The sequence below is a fragment of the Chlorocebus sabaeus genome, chromosome 22 (genome assembly GCF_047675955.1).
Source record: "Chlorocebus sabaeus isolate Y175 chromosome 22, mChlSab1.0.hap1, whole genome shotgun sequence".
Taxonomy (NCBI): Eukaryota; Metazoa; Chordata; class Mammalia; order Primates; family Cercopithecidae; genus Chlorocebus; species Chlorocebus sabaeus.
In genome coordinates, this window is record NC_132925.1 from 25602562 (window position 1) to 25623634 (window position 21073).

The 21073-nt window shown below is 34.6% G+C and overlaps 1 protein-coding gene across 12 annotated transcripts in view; it reads right to left on the minus strand.

Annotated features, from left to right (window-relative positions):
• The window catches only part of CBLB (Cbl proto-oncogene B), a 214594-nt gene that overhangs the window by 72122 nt on the left and 121399 nt on the right, over positions 1-21073 (minus strand). For all 12 annotated transcript variants that reach the window (XM_038003260.2, XM_038003262.2, XM_038003261.2 and 9 more), the window contains 4 exons: positions 18624-18745; positions 13262-13399; positions 9414-9501; positions 5947-6078 (listed from right to left, as the gene is read on the minus strand). In XM_038003260.2, the coding sequence (XP_037859188.1) occupies positions 5947-6078; positions 9414-9501; positions 13262-13399; positions 18624-18688 (423 nt within the window). In that variant the 5' untranslated portion in view covers positions 18689-18745. The remainder of the gene's footprint in view (positions 1-5946; positions 6079-9413; positions 9502-13261; positions 13400-18623; positions 18746-21073) is intronic.

The following is a 21073-nucleotide window of genomic DNA, read 5'->3' on the forward strand; positions in this document are numbered from 1 at the left end:
GAGTCAATGGTAGTTTGATGAGGATAGCATTGAATCTATAAATTACTTTGGGCATTATGGCCATTTTCATGATACTGATTCTTCCTATCCATGAGCATGTAATGTTTGCCCATTTCTTTATGTCCTCTCTGTATATTTAGAAAACCCCATCATCTCAGCCCAAAATCTCTTTAAGCTGATAAGCAGTTTCAGCAAAGTCTCAGGATATAAAATCTATGTGCAAAAATAACAAGCATTCCTATGCACCAATAATAGACAAACAGAGAGCCAAATCACGAGTGAACTCCCATTCACAACTGCTACAAAGAGAATAAAATACCTAGGAATACAACTTACAAGGGATGTGAAGGACCTCTTCAAGAACTACAAATCAGAAGCCATTTTCTAGATTCCTGAAATAAGCACAGAATGAAAACAATTCCTTAACTTTTAACCTTACACGGTAATGCTGCAGAATCACTGCTGCATAATATGCTGCCTCACAAAGGAATTTGGTCAAGGTTGAGAAGATTAACGTTTTGTTAATATCCCATTAACACGTGGACATGAAAGACAACTCTCCAAGTTTTATTACCAAGGGTAGCACGGAAGTGTTGCACACAGAGTAATATTACTTCAAAGAATGTCTCTAGAAAGGTGATTATTCAACTTATTTAGTATTCTGTGCAAACTCTGTTTGCTTATTCAATTTATTAAATAACACAGATGTTTCAGAAAGAGAAAAAAGCATCTGACACCTCTTCAGAGGCATGACTAATGGGCCATTATGACAGCAATTAAAGAGTAACCACTTGCAGCCTGTAACAACTGACACAGCTACTGTGCACTTCTTAAGTTTTCTGTTAATTACATAAAATTTAAGTCTCTAACGAATTTCAATTAAACCAAAGTAGGGCCTCAGATGGAAGGAAAAGTTGGTGAAGAATGACTTGCTAAAAATGCGCACTGCTGAGCATAGTATGATTAAAGGTCAGGGTTTAATATTTCCTATTGGATTCTAACTGATTTATCATAGCTTCCTGGCAGATATGCAGCCTTTAAAATCATTTTCATATCAGCATGCCCAACCAACGTAGTAGAAAGCAACAAAAAATGTCTAGCAGCCATAATTAAATTTGAACGACAACAGGATACTCATTTCAAGTAATTATTAATATCATGCCCCTCAATAGAAATTTCAGGTTTAATTTTAACTTCAACTTCTTGAGGCTAAGGATTGTGTCTCAGAGTTCTTCTTAGTTCAGGGCATAGGACAGAACATGGGATGTTGCAGCTGCTCAAAGAATGTTTCCTAAATAAATAAATAAATGGAAAATGATAGTTGAAACAATCTTGGTTTGCTTCTACCAAACCAGTAAGAGGAAGAAGCAAAATAACAAATTCTTCCTGTGCACAGTTAAGCTTGCAAATTTAATCATATAAAACAAAAACAGTGTCTTTAAAGTACCATTTTTGAATGAGGAAAAAATAGAAAAAGAGAGACATAAGTTATTTTACTCTTAAGTCCAGAGACCTCATACCTTGAGAACATTTCTCTATGTATCTACAAGCTTAGATACCACTTTTGGCAATATTTTGCGCAACTATGAAGTGTGTTATAATTTTGTTCTTCTTACTGATACATTTACTATCAATTAGGTTAAGTCAAGGGAGCAGCTAGGTGAGATTACAGATACGAGACCTTCAGCATATCTGTTTTACAACTGTGCTTTCACTAGATTAATTTTATAAGACTTTTATTTTTATTAAATACCAGAGGCATTTTGCAATAACACGTTTAAATGATCAACAAACGTTGCTGTTCATGCAATAATACAAAAGCTGCCAAAACAGATATGCCAGTTGGCAGGAAGTACTACTATGTGAAGCCTATATCTAAATGTAAAAATATTTAGATTATCCAAAAGTAGAAATGTTCAAAAGTTGAAACTTCCTTTGACCAGTAAGATCCCACTGAGATACAGAGACTGTGAAATATCAACTTAGAATTATTGACTTAAGAACAATTTCCTTTAGGGGTAGAGAAAACATGAACCGGGGATTACTGTGCACATATATTTTTTTTTGGTGCAAAAAAGCAATAAAAATGCAGTCTTATTGCTTCTGTGTTAGTGCTGGTAGTACTGCAAACAATAAAAGTAAAATAACATGGTTCAAAAATGGTTGGAAAAAATCACAAAGTAAAAAGTTAAGGAAATCACACAATAGCTAGTGAATGGAACAAAGGGAACTAAGCTTTAGAATTTCTAGGATTCGCTCTCAGTTACTGAATATGATAAAAGGTCTTTGAAAAGATCATAAATACTTCTCAGAAAAGTATTGTAAGAGCTTGTCACAATCAATCTACAATACTGTCTTTTTATTTAATGTACTTTTAGATTTCCTTTTCTTTTACATTACCTAGCATGCAATCTATAAGTATTTACTGAGTAATGACCAATGTGCAGATAACATGCTAGCAGAGAGAGATTCTAAAGTAGGCAAAGTAATCTACATTCTAGAAAGGAAATACATAAATATGGAAATATTTACAACATGAACATAACGAGGTAAGAGCTTACAGAGACATATACAAAATGTAACAGGAGGATGCTTATTAATGATGAGCTGCTTTGTGTGAGGAGAATTCAAAAATAGTACTGAAAATAAAGGTTTGTGTATTTTTCATTAATTTAGGTGCAAAATTCAATGATCAGATTAAGATAATAACATTAGTGTCTAGTAACATAAATGTTATTATTTCAGCCTTCTGAATAGTTTTGAATTTGTCATTTTTGTTACTACTTTACTTAGTAAACTACTTTGTTATTACTGTCTCACATAACTTTAAACATTTTAGCTAAACACAATTTTCAGAGCTTGACATTTATGTACTTCCTCAATTTCTAAAAGCAAAACTGAGAAGCAGCTCAGAGTGAAAAATAGAAATAGTAAATGTTAACAACTTACCAACATTACTGAATATATCTTTATATAAGGTCATTAGGTCAATATAAAAAGTCATGAAATAATGCAAGGAATTGATAAGCAACAAGCAAGAGGAACTAAACCAATCTGGAGAATGCACAGTAACACACAGAAATGTTGTGGCAATGTAAAGGACACAGCATTAATAATACAGAATGATAACTGGGAAATATTCCTATCCCTTTTGTACATAATGGACCTATTGCAAATAGTTCACACACCTAACAAATAAATACAGTTAAGTCCTCAATTAATATTGTTAATCAGTTACTGGAAATTGAGACTTTAAGTGAAACAACTTATTGTATGATGAAATCCATTTTACCATAGGCTAATTGATAGAATCAAGAGTTAAGGTTCCTACAGCTTACAGTATGTCACTTTGCTCAAAGTTGCAGTTTCCAAGAATCTACTGACAATTTAAGATAGGACTTACTGATGGCAGTATTTATTTACTAAGAATAAATAAACTTTCTTTTAAGAAGTATATAGAAAGTAAAATAAATAAAATATTTGTTGCTTTATATTCAGCCATACTTTTCTACTCACCCTGGGCTGCAAGATAAACAACTGTTTTTTTTTGTTGTTGTTGTTGTTTTTAATTTTTATTTTTTTATAGAAATGGGGTCTCCCTATGTTGTCCAGGCTGTTCTTGAACTCCTGGGCTCAAGGGATCTTCCTGCCTTGGCCTCCCAAAGTCCTGGGATTTAAAGGTGTGAGCTGCCATGCCGCGCCAGTAAACAACTATTTTGTATGATGCTTTAAACAAAACATTTTACTAAACAAATGTTTCTGTCAAACTAATAGCAGCTTCTGACTTTTTTTTTTGAGGCGGAGTCTCGCTCTGTCGCCCAGGCTGGAATGCAGTGGCGCGATCTCGGCTCACTGCAAGCTCCGCCTCCCGGGTTCCCGCCATTCTCCTGCCTCCGCCTCCCAAGTAGCTGGGACTACAGGCGCCCGCCACCGCGCCCGACTAATTTTTTTGTATTTTCGGTAGCGCGGGCTTTCACCATGTTAGCCAGGATGGTCTCGATCTCCTGATCTTGTGATCCGCCCGCCTCAGCCTCCCAAAGTGCTGGGATTACAGGCGCGAGCCACCGTGCCAGGCCTAGCTTCTGACTTTTAACCAACTTAATCCCCAAATACTAAGCACAGTATTGAGTTACAGATGGGAAGTCTTGCAACATGTATGCATGTGTATGTTCTGGAGAAAAATAGGTGACATACAGAAGCCTTGCATGGAGGCAGTGTTAGGAATTTGTATCAGGCTATTATTCTGATTTTCTTCAGGGAGAAATGCAAGGCTTTTTTTAGTTTCTATGTACCTGTAAAAACCACACTACCATACTGAAGGCAAAGAACGGTGACAAATACCATTTGTTTTCGTTGTTAGTTTAATATGTATCCTGAAACACTGAATCATTATCAGGTACACCAGTCCTAACTAGTCCAATTACAGACAATCTATCACTAAGTCACTATCTCTATAATACCTCCTACTGACACATTTGAAATAAACTTGCAATTTTGTCTTCTACCAACATATCTAAATTTATTGAATGTAGTTTTTAAAAGGCACTGCTAAGTTTGCAGAATTATTACTGTTAACAAAATTTAAATAGAAATCAAGTGTATCTATGTTGAGAATGATCTCCTCCAACATCTCCCTGTAATATGCAAAATTCACCAACATCATGAAGGAATAAAAGGAAATAAGGGAGAGGAAATAAAGAAAAACCTAAAACAAAATAGAAGCCAAATTCCTGTCGAAGGAGAGAAGTATAGGGATTCTGAACAATTTTCCTGAGGTAGCAAAGATCTCTGGGCATACAGAAAGGACTTCGAAAATATAAATCAACTGTAATTCATTTCCTAATTCTTCCTCTTTTCTTCATCCATTAAAAAAAAGTTTTTCACAAAAGAAGCAGCAGGCCCTTTTATGACTATGAAAATGGGAAAATCATTATATTTTATTACTAAGTAAGGAGCTTGGGAGGCGAGTCCGTCAGTCCCCTTCCATGAACCCCAATGTCCATCCTTCCTCAAGTCATGCAGAGGTACAGGGTTGGACAAAGAAAATCAAGGACTGAAAGGGCTCAGAAATAGGGTAGGAATGTCAACTACATGCTTCATTGAAAATTTTTTTAAAGGCTAGAAAATTTAATTATTTGCTTTCTAAACCCTATAAATATGCTTCTAGCTTCAACGTAATTATGTCAAACAGCAGTTTCAAAATGGCTTGATCAAAATATTCTATGACTTCTCCAAATACTCAAAACTGGAAATCTGTCCAAAGATCCATTTTTAAAATCCCCAATCTTCGTTACAGATGAAGAAATAAAAGAATGTCCTTGGGAAAACCAGTTATTCTCCAGACCATCCTATAAAACATCAAATCAATTTATATCTATTGAATGCCTGCTACAAATGGGAAGGCAATTTTCCTGAGATTATGCTTCAGTAAATAGGAAACTTTAATGCCTGTTTCTGTGGGAACTGTAAGTATTTGGGAGATACTTCCTGTCTTGATTCTCCAATTTCAGCACTACGGAGCATATGTGAGACAGGAACCATGACTCCTCAGGAGAAAAGGAAGTTTGGTTGAAAATATCAAAATAAGATTTATCTACTAAGATTTACTTGCCTTTGGAAACTGACCTACTACAAACAGAATCTATGAATAAATGGCATAAATATATTTAGTTGGTAATATCTACAAGTGAACATCCTGAAATCCATGGTACTATAGAAGTACAATTACTGATGACTAATAAAATTAAGTTACACTTTTAAAAGAAACAAAATATAAGATAGTTAAAATCAAATTATATAAAGCAACTCACACATACAAAACGTCTACACAATCATTTAAAATAAAGCACTTATCAGCATTACCTCCTAAGCCATTAAGAAGAAAACTAAAAAGAAAAATACTAGTAGGACACATAAGACAGACATCCATGTTGTTAATGATTATACCTGCCAAGCCGTAAGGCAAGAGGTGCACATCAAATGCCCACAAGGCTCAATCTTGACATCTTTGTCATTCTCTGCACAAATCTTACAGAGCTGAAAAGTGGAGCCCATTTCACAATATAATTCATATTGTTCCTGGAATTTGGGGGAGGGGGAAGGAAAGTAACATTAATGTATTTCCAGCATGAATTGTTAGTATCAAATTTTCCCAAATAAAATGACACACAGTAAATATCTCACAATTGATTTTGTCAGAATTTTGTTACCATCTGAGACATGTTTTGAATTGATGATCACAATTTGGTCTACAAAATCCATTCTAAAAAGGTTTGAACTTTTATCATCTATCTTATATGCTTCTTAATTATTCATATTATTTAAGGTTCCTTTAGGAAAGGACTTGCTTCAATAGTCATGGTGACTCAAAAGACAAAATCTATGGTTTTAAAATAGGAATATAAAATGATTTTATCTTTTTTATAAATGCCACATGCTTATATAATTTAACTGTCAAATTGAAAAAAAAAAAAAAAAGGATACTTGGCTAAACATTATTTTTTTTTGTTTGTTTCAATATCTTTAGAAATCCCAGAAGGGAAGAGAAAAGTGACAAATATTTACCAAGCATTTCTTGCATGCCAGGCACTGTGGTCCACACTTACTATTTCACTTAATCTCCAAAGCATAAGAAGATATATTGAACTTAACAAAAGTTAGGCCTGGGGCTTAATAAGTTTAAATTGTTTGCTTCAAACTCTAAATGAAGTCTCTGACTAAAAAGTGCATACTCTTTCCCTAACACTGTCAAGAAAACAAATCCCATCACTAACCAAAAACCATTTTATTAAAACTGCCATGTTCTTGATTGATTAGGCTTTTAGCTTAAAACATTTGACACAGTAAAATTTTCAAAATTCAAAACATTTGACACAGTAAAATTTTCAAAATTCAAATACTGAAAAGATCTTTGTGACAAAGATACAAATAAATTGGTAAATTCGAAAAAAATACAAAAAAAATGTTAGGAATACAAAGAAAAGGAATTATGAAACCAATATTTGGGTAAATAAAGCAACTTTTAGTTCGGTAAGTGACTACAATGTGCCTGGCACTGAGTAGGATAAATAAATAACAATATTTAGTCCACAGCCTACTAAAATATACTATAATCCTGGTGAGAAAAAATATACATACACACATAAACACACGTGGATACATATGCATGTACATGCAGGTACACACGTATAAACTGTGTCTACTATGATGTGTGAATATACAAAAATTTTATGGGGAACTTAAGGAAAGAGACAAGAGAGAATGCATAAAAATGGAAAAGAAATAAAACTAAAGTAATTCAAAGTAAGTTATAAATTGCTGATGTCCCTGAAATAATAGGTAAGTACTGATACTGGTTATGACTGTCTAAAGGACAAATATGCAATTATAAAAAAAATTACATTAGGCTAAAATCACAGATACAGACCACAGTGCAACCTAAACAATAAGAATATGTACGAGTAATTTAAGGGAATGTTATTACTTCCAAAGGTTTATTTTTTTAATGGCTTTATAAAGAGGAACTGTCTTTCCTACGTATCCTTTCACACATATTTGAAAATACGGGATCACTACATAACTTTTAAAACGGCAATCACATGTTAAATTTAAAATGGCAATCATAACCGGGCACGGTGGCTCACGCCTGTAATCCCAGCACTTTGGGAGAGTGAGGCAGGTGGATCACCTGAGGTCAGGGGTTCGAGACCAGCCTGACCAACATGGAGAAACCCCGTCTCTACTAAAAATTCAAAAATTAGCCGATGTGGTGGCAGGTGCCTGTAATGCCAGCTACTTGGGAGGCTGAGGCAAGAGAACTGCTTGAACCCAGAGGGCAGAGGTTGTGGTGAGCCGATATTGCGCCACTGCACTCCAGCCTGGGCAACAAAAGCAAAACTCTGTCTCAGAAAAAAAAATGAAAGAAAATGGCTCACGCCTGTAATCCCAGCACTTTGGGAGGCTGAGGCAGGCGGATCACGAGGTTGGGAGATCAAGGCCATCCTGGCAAACACGGTGAAACTCCGTCTCTACTAAAAAATACAGAAAATTAGCCAGGCATGGTGGCGGGCGCCTGTAGTCCCAGGCTGAGTCAGGAGAACGGCGCAAACCCAGGAGGCAGAGCTTTCAGTGAGGTGAGATGGCGCCACTGCACTCCAGCCTGGGCGACAGAGCAAGACTCCATCTCAAAAAAAAGAAAAGAAAAAGGCAATCGCTTATTAAATTTATATGTACAATATGTACATATAAATGTCAACGTGTATGTCTCACATAATAATGTAAAGACCACAGGAACTGAAACTTGGATAATTATAAGGTAAATCATTATCTACTATCTTAAAAAAAGCTGTAATTCTCTTGTTTTTTCCCTCAGATTTTTATTATTTATTACACAAGGCGTGAACATGTCTCAAATATAAAATATTTTAAAACCAGACTGAATGTAAAATAAAAAAATACTCAAATTCTCCCTTCATCCCCTCCCTGATTGCTCAATCCCTGTTACCTCCTCAGTTAAATCTTCTTACCAGTTTGGTGGTTTTTTTTGATCTTTTAAAAAGTATACTCACATGTTCACATACAGCAATTAATTATGTATTTCCTTACAGAAGCTGAACATACATAATGTAACTTTACCAAATGAAATGTTACCTACTTGTACTTTACATAAATGGAATTATTTTATAGTACAAGATGCAGAAGTTCCCACATGAGTATGTAGAGCTACCTCCCTCCTGTTGATGACTTCACACAATACAGTATGAGAATAGTAGTCTATTTAATCTATTACTAAACTTCTTAGTATTTTGTAACTTTTTACTTTTACAAAAAATATTACAGTAAATATCTGTTGTACAGGTTTGTGTGTGTGTGTGTGTGTAAGTGATATATATGGGATCTATTACATATATAGATTCTAAAGTGAAAAGATATTTTCACTTAGATTTTTATAATTACTGAATATCACTCTCAAGAAAGGTTTTACCAACTTACATTCCCATTCAAAATCTATGAGGTTGCTAGCAATGGATTTAGAAAAACATAACTGTTATCTTCAACAGGCTTCAATTATCTATTTGACTCTAAAATCTAAGGCATATGATTATTCTAATCTTTTTTTGGGAGCTTTCTAAACTATAGCTCCCTCCTTACATCCACCTACCTGCTCATGGATTTATTTATTTCCCCCATATAAATGCCAATACTATATGGAAAGCAAGAATTCTAACAGCATAAATTTGTATCAAAAAATCTAAGAAAGTAATATAATTTCTCTTTAAACACTCTTATAATTCCTTAGGTATATTTTGTATTAAATACTTGTGCATGATTTTAACTACTGTATGAGAGTCTTATTTATTTAGAAGGCATTATGGATACTTATTTAATTATACTTTTCTAGAAATTATCCTTACCTGTGTAACTTTTATATGGTCATGAGGTGTAGGTTCACATAATCCAGTTAAATCAGGATTATAACTCCTCCCATCAGGATAAAGATAACTGAATTTAAACAGAAACTTTATTACCTTAAATATACAAGTTTTAATTGCATTTAAGGATATTTAATCAAGTTTTTCTATATTCAAACATACATTTGGATGTTTCCTTTTTATGTAACATATCGATAACATATTACTTCATTATTTCCAAAATACTATGTTGTTTTTAGGACACTTAGAATGTAGAAATTATTTTCATATAAGAAATACATCATGAATATAGCCCAACCCACTAAGCAACCATTTTCAATGAAATACCTTTAATGTATGTCTCTTATATAAGCTAAGAATATTTCACTGATCAATCATGTTCTATTCCAAAACACTTTGAGGATATACCTATTTGCAATTGTTACATCTTTCATCTGAGGCACAGGTAATGTTAATCACATCATTTTACACCATGCCTAATACCACATGGAAAGAAAATATAATTAAAGGCCACAGTTCTCTTGTAAGTTATTCAAACACTTCTGTGGTGTTCCTGTTTCTACAGTTTCCATATCTCTTCTCTCATCTTCCCCTCACCCTAACACAAACACATATGCACAAATGCAAATACACATACACATGCACATACACATTTTAAAAAATTAGAAAATGCTACATTTCCATGTTTCATTGACTTAACACTACAAACACAAAATGGTCTATAGAAAGAAACAAGGTTCTATTATCAGGGAAAACTGAAATCTGAACTAAAAGTTGTAGTAATAATGCATTCTTGCTGTGTTAAATCAGAAGTTGTACTTGTTATTCAAAAATTCATCAAAAAATAAAATTTACTGTGTTGGTAAACACTTATTTTTAATTTTAAAAAGTGGTAATGTCACTGCTGTGTTTCATCAGTTTATTAAATTATGGTTAATTCTGTTTAACATCTTTCTATACTAAATTTCTTAAATAAAATGGTAAGAATATAGTACTATAGTATGTACATTTAAAAGGGTAAAACTATAACAAATCTATTCTTTAAAGTAATAAAAAATATTTAACCTCGGATGAGGTGTCTACAAACACGTTAAGTGTTAGAATTTACCCAGGAAAACCAGAAAAATGAACTTAAAGGACAGATAATTCTGACATAGTAAGGGACAAATCAGTGAGATGATTTTTTTATGATTTAGCAAAAGGAATTTACTACATCTGAGTATGATACAAATTTAGAATGTCCTTATGGGTGTGTTATAAAATTTGACAAATATTAAATGAGGAATGATAATCCAAAGAAGATAAGCAACTTTTTAATATACTCTAAAAATTGGCCATTTAAAAAAATATTATATAAAATTTTAGGTATCACATTTCAATAATATGAAGAAATTCTAGCAAGAATTCAGAAATTAAAGTTACAAAAATAAGGATTAGGGTACCATAGGAAAGGTTAAAAGTTCTTTTTAACCTATCAGGAGGTTGCTGATAGGTTAAAAAGATATAAAAAGGACCTTTAACCTTTCCTATGGTACGCTAATCATTATTTTTGATTATTTCTGTCCTTAGTACACCCAGGATATACTGCAGATGAGCGCTTTTCAATGGCATTGAAGGAGTAAAGAATGTTGGGTGGTTATCAAAATAAACATCTCTTTCAACTAAGTCATACAATATTGGATTAACTATTAATATAAGGAAATACAGTGGACCCGGATGGTAGCTGGATGCAATGATATCCTATTCTGATCTTATGAGAAACCTTATCTAATTAATTTATAAATCCTATTTTATCCTAATATATTATTAAAGTTCAAAATCAACTAGCTAAATCCCTCTGGAGATGCGTGTGTGTGTGTGTGTGTGTGTGTAACTCTCAAGAGTTACTGTGCCCAGGAGTTTAAAGGCTTCGCTCCGCTGATTATAATACTAAAATTTGTGACTCTTTGAATGACATTTGAAAAACAGAAGGAATAATTCAAACAAGCTATATCAAAATTTTTCCCTCTACAGATTTGTCCATTTACCATCTACTTATAAATTCAAACTTTAAAGTATATTTTCTTAAAAAAAAAATCTGTAATCATTGTAAATCAAAATCTATACACAAATCTTTGATGCATTAGAAGAAAGGTATAAATAACCAAGACTAGCAAATTTATGAAAATCAGAAGGAAAAGGAAAGAGAAATACACATTTGGTACCATAACTTGCCATACAATTACTACGTAACTAATTATTGAAAGGTTTCGTGTGTGGGGTTTTTTTTTTTTTTTTCCCCCAGATAGAGTCTTACTCTGATGCCCAGGCTGGAGTGCAGTGACACGATGTCGTCACTGTAGCCTCAACTTCCCAGGCTCAGGTGATTATCCCATCTTAGCCTCCAGAGTAGCAGGGACTAGTCACGCGCCACCATGCCCAACTAATTTTTTTGCATTTTTTGTAGAGATAGGGTTTTGCCATGTTGCCCAGCCTGATCTTGAACTCCTGAGCTCAACTGATCCTCCTGCCTTAGCCTCCCAAAATGCTGGGATTACAGGAGTAAGCTACTAGTCCCACCCAAAAGCTCACAGGTTTTTAAAAAGTCCTACTTTTTCGTTGCATAAATCTCATCACTTTTTTTCTTTTCTTTCTTTCTGTTTTGCAATTACTTTGAGAAAGGTAAAACTCAAATCATTTGCTCTTTGTTAACTCTGGTGGACTTTCTTCTGCTAGGTTTCAGAATTCATACTGCAGTGAGTTTGATCATGAGCATCTCTAAGTTACCCAGCAAGGCAGAGGGGAAGAAAAAGCAGCATGATCAAGTGCACTGAGAATACAAGGAGAGAACAAAGGGAGTGACATGTGAATAAAGCAAAGAAGAACCAGACATATTTACTATTAAGGGACCCAATAGATTGTCCATACTTTGTGTGTGGAGGGAGTGGGGAGAATTCATTAATTTTAAAAACAAAGGGGAACTTATTTATTTTTAAATTTTAAAAAGGAATATAGCCTGAGATAAACTAAACTTAGCTATTAACACATAGTCCTAGAATATGGAGTTATTATCAGTGTGAATGAGGAAAGATCTATGAGAGAAAAGAAAAGGAAGGGGTGGAGGGAGAAACAGATAACAAAGAGAAAAGAAAGTCTGGCACTAACAATCAAACTTTAAAAAGTGAAACTGGCCGGGCGCGGTGGCCCATGTCTATAATTCCAGCACTTTGGGAGGCTGAGGCGGGCGGATCATGAGGTCAGGAGATCGAGACCATCCCGGCCAACATGGTGAAACCCTGTCTCTACTAAAATACAAAAAACTAGCCAGGCGTGGTGGCACATGCCTGTAGTCCCAGCTACTTGGGAGGCTGAGGTAGGGGAATCCCTTGAACCCAGGAGGCTGAGGTTGCAGTGAGCCAAGATTGTACCACTGCACTCCAGCCTGGCAACAGAGTGAGACTCCCGTTTCAAAAACAGAAAAAAAAAAAAAAGTGAAACTAGCAATCTAAGGGTTATATGAGGAAAAAGAAGTCAATTATTCTAAATAATTTAAAATATAAAGTTTTACATCCATTTTAAAACTACCTTTAAGTCCCAACGTTTTATCATATGAACGATAAAAATTCATGTAATTTGAAGTTGAAATGTTTTTGCTATAACATAGTTTCAAATAATTAGGTTACCTTAAAATGACTATATAAAGAGATGAACAACAAACTAAGGAACATCCATTATTTCTCAGTCTTAAGATTAAAAAGCAGCCTCGCTATCCATTTTCTCCATCACAAAGCAACCTTTATTTTTCAGATTCGTGAATCATAAGCACTCCAACTCCCATTTCTCATACTTACAATCCTTCCCTGCTGCCATCGATCAGGGCTTGAAATAAGGGCTTGTTATGAGGTATGGTCTGTAAGATATTTCCATCCCCGGTCACATAGCCAATGGCCCACTGTCCCAAACGAGTGCAACTTAACCGGAAAATATAGCTGCAAAACATAAGAAAATTATGTTTAATTTAATTCAGAATGTAAATCAATACTAAACAATTTGTTAGGGTTCTTTCAAGCAAAAGAATAAACAGAATCATTTAGAATTCCTGAATACTCCTCATATTCTAACTTCTAACTTATTTTTAACATTGTACTTTTCCATTTATCAATTTAGAAGAGAAACACTGATCATTACTTTTTATTTAAATACTTCCAGATACATATATAAGAAAATAAACAAGATTGTAAACTATCTAGGGATTTTTTTTTTTTACCATCATCAGGGTGCTGTGTATGGAAGTGTTGATGGCATGGAATAGCTACAAAACAAATCACTCTTGGAATGTAAAAACAAAAGAAGTAAAAATTTAAATTCAATTTGCTTACCTCAGAAAAAAACTGAGCCAGTTTCTACTGTAGAACTCGATATATTCCTTTGTAATTTAGACATTAAAATTAGTTTTGTTTGTTTGTTTGTTTTTTGAGACGGTGTCTCTGTCGCCCAGGCTGGAGTGCCATGGCGCGATCTCCGCTCACTGCAACCTCCGCCTCCCAGGTTCAAGCAATTATCCTACCTTAGCCTCCCGAGTAGCTGGGACTACAGGCGCGTGCTATGACGCCCAACTAATTTTTTGTATTTTTGTTGTTGTTGTTTGTTTAGTTTTTCAGACAGAGTCTTGCTCTGTCGCCCAGGCTGGAGTGCAGTGGCGCGATCTCAGCTCACTGCAAGCTCTGCCTCCTGGGTTCGTGCCATTCTCCTGCCTCAGCCTCCCAAAAAGCTGGGACTGCAGGCGCCCGCCACCTCGCCCGGCTAATTTTTTTGTAGTTTTAGTAGAGACGGGGTTTTACCCTGTTAGCTAGGATGGTCTCGATCTCCTGACCTCGTAATCCGCCCGCCTCGGCCTCCCAAAGTGCTGGGATTACAGGCGTGAGCCATCACACCCGGCCAATTTTTTGTATTTTTAATAGAGACGGGGTTTCACCTGTTAGGATGGCCTCGATCTCCTGACCTAGTGACCCACCCGCCTCGGCATCTCAAAGTGTTGGCATTACAGGCGTCAGCCACCGCGCCCGGCCGGCTTCTTAAAAAATAGTAACTTTTCTTTCAGGTATTCCAGCCATTCATCCCTAAGGTTCAAAAGTGCAAACTAGGTAATTTCATGGCTGCCATCTAACCATATCAAATTCAGTATCTTACAATGGGAAGTTAAGATAGTTCAAAAATATAAATCAAATCAAATCCCTTAAAACTAATATCCAACAAAAGGAGACAGCAACTTGGCTTTAAATCCATCATTATCATTTATGTATTAATCTAGTTATCTATATACTTATTTCATTTTAGATCATTTCTCTTTATTTGAGTGTACTGCATTTAATCTTTCTATCAGGATACCCTTCTGGATTTTATTACCCCATTAAGCAGATCAAAAACAAGCCAATTTAAATCTGTTGGCTGTATTTTAATACTCTAGCTGCTGTATGTAGGTGGCAGACACAAGTATCTCAAAATATACTTTAGTTATTGATAGACCAAGTACTATAAATGTAACTTTAAAGATATACTTTAACATACATAATGGCTGCAGTCACTGGATTTAATTAACTTGTGTATTTAGTAGTAGAGTGTAATTTCATCTTTTGACAAACTAGAATTTTAAAAAAAGAAGTGATTTTTAAACATTAAAAAAATTATATTGGTGATAGAATCTTTGGAAAGAACTTTTCAAAAAAGTCTAAAAACATGAATCCCTAGACAAACTGAAAATAGGATATCAATCTGTCAATTATTGGCATTCTTAATCAAAATCAGATAAAATAATGCCACTGAGACTTACGGCTATGATATTATGAGAAGTGCCAAAAATAATAGAAAGTCACTATAAATTACAATTCAGAAGGACATTATTAAACTGTTACATAAAAAATTAATATAAAATTCCTTCAAATTAAGTCAAAAGCTAGAATCTTAAAAATCTGTGTACTATGAATCTCAGCAAAATTTATAGAGTATATTAACATGAAGAAAATAATTACAAATCTGCATTGCTAGTAATTTTAAATGTAATTCCACATTTATTCATATACTAAGAATCTAGTAGATACTGAAATACATACTTGTGAAATTGCTCAGATTTTTAATTCATGTCCTTTTCTATTGTTCTAAACATTGTTTTGGGATGGTGTTTCTAAAACTCATTATTACACAGAAGGTTCAAGCAATTCATGTATGTAAGAGATAGTAATACCAGCAATCTGGTAAGAGCCAAGGGCATTTTAGAACAATTTCTTCCTCTCATGCACCTTCTTCCTATCCCATTTAATTTGCTGCTAACGCTTTGGCTTGTGGCTACCCCTTCCCAACCTCAAGTGAATTTCTGGCTTATTTTTAGCACCCTGCTCTCTTAAACAGCATGCTTAATTTAATCAAATTAGGGCTAGGTGTGGTGGCTCACATCTGTAACCCCAGTACGTTGGGAGGCTGAGCCAGGTGGATTATTTGACACCAAGAGTTCGAGACCAGCGTGGCCAACATGGCAAAACCCCGTCTCCACTAAAAATACAAAAAAAAAAAAAAAAAAAAAAAAAAAATTGGCAAGACATGATGGTACATGCCTGTAGTCCCAGCTACTCAGGAGGCTGAGGCATGAGAATCATCTGAACCCAGGAGGTGGAGCTTACAGTGAGCCAAGATGGTACCACTGCACTCCTGCCTGGGGTGAACACAGTGAGACTGTTTCAGGAAAAAAAAAAAAAAAATACACACACACACACACACACACACACATATATACATATAACTGAGGTATCTTTCATGTTGACAAGGTGGTTTAGGGTTCAATGCCACTCTTATCACCTAAAAAGCCACCTAATGAATATTTCACTTAGATTCCCAAATGTTACTACCTTCACCCCGTAATTCATATTTTGTCAGATGGATGCCTAATAATAAAGCACAACCTAAGGAGCCAAAATGTCCCTGAAGTAAATCCAATTGTTTTCTATACTATGAAGTCAAAGACACGAAATACTTTCCAAGATTTAAAAAAAAAAAAAAGTTAAATGCAGATATTCTCCAAAGCAAATATTTGTTACAATTTTTTTTTATTCATTAAGGGTGTTTTCCTAAACACATCTTTAGTACCCACATCATACTTTACACATTATAATTTGTTATATATTATTTATTTCATCATTAGCTACCTAAAATTTAATAGAAAAAATCATTACATGGCAAGTTAGGAAGGAAACAAAGATTTTTTTTTCAGAGGACACTATTCTAGTTTTTTAATGAATGATACACAAAAAAGCTGTATAAAAGGTATATATTGTACGCATTTGAAGATAAGTTTACTGGTGGGTCTTATGACAAATATTCTTAGCACAGGGCAGTAGTTTTTATTAAGAGAACTTTTCCAAATAGTAATGAGATGTGGCTGTTGTTCTCTACATTGTAATTCATGTTCTCCATGATATTGAACAAGTAAACAAAACCAAAAATAAAGGCCTCAGTTTCTTCATTATTTCTATGATTGGACAAGATAATTTCTCAAATAACTCACATGTTAAGTTTCTATGATTGCATAATTCCAACCACCACACATTTTTCAAATCATACTCCAAGTGCAAGAAAGATACTTCGTATGACGTCATTCAAGAGAGTAAAAATTATGGAAAAATCTGGTCATGAGAGATTGTTGAATGAAACAAAATCATTCATCTAAAACACTGTCAACATGCAAAATAACTGATCTGCTCGCATGGTCACAATGAGAACTAACTCTCCTTAGTCTAAATGGAAGATTTCAGTGGAAGCCAAACTGTTTTTGTACTCACTAGCTTCTTTTTCAAATATACTATATAAATTCTTAAAAAGACAAAAACATGGAAAGTTTCATTATGACAGAGAACAAAAAATCAGCACTATTGGCTTGTACTAAAAAAAAAACCGTTTTGGCCGGGTGTGGTGGCTCACACCTGTAATCCCAGCACTTTGGGAAACTAAGGCGGGCAGATCACGAGGTCAGGAGATCAAGACCATCCTGGACAACATGGTGAAACCCCACCTCTACTAAAAATACGAAAATTAGCTAGGCATGGTGGCACATGCCTGTAATCCCAGCTACTTGGGAGGCTGAGGTAGAAGAATCGCTCAAACCAGGGAGTCGAAGGTTGCAGTGAACGGAGATCGCGCCATTGCACTCCAGCCTGGCGACAGAGCAAGACTCCATCTCAAAAACAAAGCAAAACAAAACAAAACAAAAATGTTTTAAAGTACAAACATTATATACAGCACAAATCAAATAAAAATGATACTAGAAAAAAAAAGGTACACTTAAAAACCACCACCAAATTCATCCCTAAAATGAAATGTTCTCTATATGAATATCAGTGCACTAATGAATACTGGAATAGCATCTGAAAAGTGAGGACTCTGACAAGCAGGTCTCTAATATCCCTATTGCTGTACTCAGCATACTGCCTGCCATAGCACAAATGCCTACTATGTGCTTAATGAATTTTTAGATGAAATACATGGGAAAATGCACTGAACCATGGAAGAGATAGATTTTCTGACCCAGATTTGCCATTAATAAGGTGTAATTTCTTGGCCTAAGCCACAGGGGCTGACCGACCTCTCCAAGGCTCATTTAGTTTCACCATTTGGAAAATAAAATATAAATTCTGAGGCTACAATAAAACATAAGGCATTATGAAAAAAGTTTTCAAGGACACGAAATTGGTTTTGATTATAACAATAGGTCTATATATGCTATGTACATACATTTATTTGGTCATAAACTTACATTCATATTTATGTGTTCAGGTGCATGTATATGTACTTGTATTTATCAGAGAACTTAAATGAATGTCTTAAAAATACCCTAAAGTAACGAACATAAGACTGTTCTATTTATTTGTTCTTTAGCACAGTATTCAAGTATTCAAATATATACATACAATTTTGCACATAAACACAGATATCATGAAAACAGAGAGGAGACCACATCCCCTTTCACTTTATGAATACCAAGTTTCAGAGTAAGCACAATGTATCAATGTAAAGGATTAGATTAAGAAGCACCATTTTGGTCTTTGAGCTTTTCCAGACCCCCCTCAAGCATGCCATCAGTGGGTGTTGCTGACTAACTTAGGAACACACCATGGAGAATTTTCATCTTTGGATATATCACATAATATTACTGCTAAAAAGTCTTACCTTCCGGGTTTGGTGCTGTATTTCTGTAGTCGTGCTTTAACTTCATCATACGTCAGAAATGCCATGTAACCTGGATGTGTCACAGCTAAGAAATTCCAATTCCGCAAAATAGAGCCCCAAGGCTAAAAAATAAAAAAAATTAAAAGAGATTATCTAGAGAATATCAAATATTGATTACATACTGAACCATCATTTAATACACTTAACATTATCTTGGATATTTTAAGTTAATCTGACCTTATGTGGTTTAGGTCAACTTTTGTTACCTACCAGCAGACATTCAAGTCTATTGTTCTTTAGAGAAATATGATTAGGCAGAAAAGAGATTTTTCAGGAAGCGAATATCTCTTCTCTACACAGTCTATTCTCACTACAGCACTTGTGACTATTTTAAAACATAAATGAAATAATTCTTCTGTTCAAAGCCTTCTAACTTTGAATAAAAGCCAAAGTCCTCATATATTGCTTAGAAGGACTTTACAGGGTTTGATCCCCAGCAGTTCCCCTTTTTGTCTCCATCTGCTATAACTCTCCCACTTTCTGCATCTTCTCCAGCCTGCTATTGTCTTGAACACAAATGCCCTCTTTCCTCTTAGAGTCTTTGTATTTGCCGATGCCTTTACTTGAATTTTCTTCCCCCAAATATCCATCTCATTCCTGTCTCCAAATGTCACTTCCTCAATGAAGCCTTCTCTGACCAGCATATTTAAAACTGTTACCTCTTGCCATATTCCTCACCTCCGTGTATGTCTGTTTCGTTAACAACTGCTTCATTTTACAGAGTAAGAAACCATATCATAGAACTTACATGACTTGGCAAAGGTTACACATTAACCATAAGCTACATAAGGACAAGGAACATGCCTGTCTTGCTTGCCCATGCGATGCCAGGACCACTGCAGCATCAGATAACAGTAATCAGCCAAGGATCAATGTCACTGAACAGATCCTCTAGTGACTTGTGTAAAAGGCTAGTGTTAACACTACTGTAGTCACATCTGGCTTAACTTTACATAACTATAAACTTAGGAAAGGTTTAGGGTTTAAAAGTGAGTTACATAAAAACAAAACCTTTCGCATAAGTATTTGGTTTGTACCATTGCATCATTCTCTCTTTAATCTGATTGGTTGTCTGTCCAGCTACCAGGGCAAGAGAAAAAAGGCAGGCAGTGATAGACAACTTTACTCAAGGGTGTGGATGAATCATCTCTGTAATTTTGTTAAGGCTGAAGCTACATTTATTCCAAGGAACTGGCAGCATACTCTATCTGATGTGCCAGATTATTAAATCTTCTACATAAAAGAAAAAAAAACAAAGTATTTTTACGTTGCCATATTAAAGCTGTTAAAACAGTTATTCTAGACATGATTACTGGTAAAAGTTCCTGCTTTTGTTTGTTTTGAGACTTGTTCCTCATTATTGTTAAGCAAGTTACAAATTTACAAGTCAGAATTCTTCAAGGATTATAACCTTTGAGATGAGGATAACAAAGAATGATTTAGTAATAATAAAGTTTTTAGCCTTTTTCAACATAACAAGAAAAATCTTCGGGGTATTTCCCCATCACACTAAAATACCTAATTGGGCAAGAAAGGCACTCTAGAGAATAATAATATGAGAGGCTGAAAAAAAAAATGCATGTTTTTAATTTTCTCCCTAATGCATGACTAAAAAATTGCATTAAACATTACTTAGAAAATGTCAGTATGTATTTTTAAAAACTGAGCAATAACTGTTATTCTAGACCCTAGTTTTTGTTTTGTTTTGTTCTACCCATCTATAAAGGACAAGGATGAAAGAAATATCAAACAAATAATTGGGTCACTTCCATTAATGTCCACACAAATTAGTGGAAGAGTGGTTGAAAAAAAATGCTGAACTTTATAGAGCACCAATGCACAGATCAAAATATAAGTAAAAAAATTAAATTGGTGTTTTGAGCCAACTGCCACAGTATTTAGCAACCATTTCTTAGTATATAATCCAGAGGGCCAGCTTCTAATTGCAAAAATATTTATGCAATAGAATGAGTCTGTGTATTGTTTTTCTTGTATGCAGCCCACTCAAAACAGAAACATGCAGTACTTATGTGCTTTTTATTTTTAAAGTATTTCGATGACTACTGGCTTAAAAAAGGCGAAACAAAGTGTTTTGGAGAATATTTTTTTTTATTTTGCTTTTCAGATTAAATAAATTTTTTCGTATATAAGAACATAAAATTATCTAGATATTTTTAAATGACTATAGAAATTAATGAAGTGAATAAAGGAGACAGGTCCCTCCATTCTCTCAAATGCTACTATTTTCAAGAAGAGCCAGTTACTGACTTACAGCTTAAGTTGGAAGAGGATCCTCGGCTGGTCTGCCTAGATACTCTCTTTAATTCTTAGCTACAACTGAGGACTTTCCTCTTCTTTGATTTTCCTCACTATTCCATTGATGCTACATA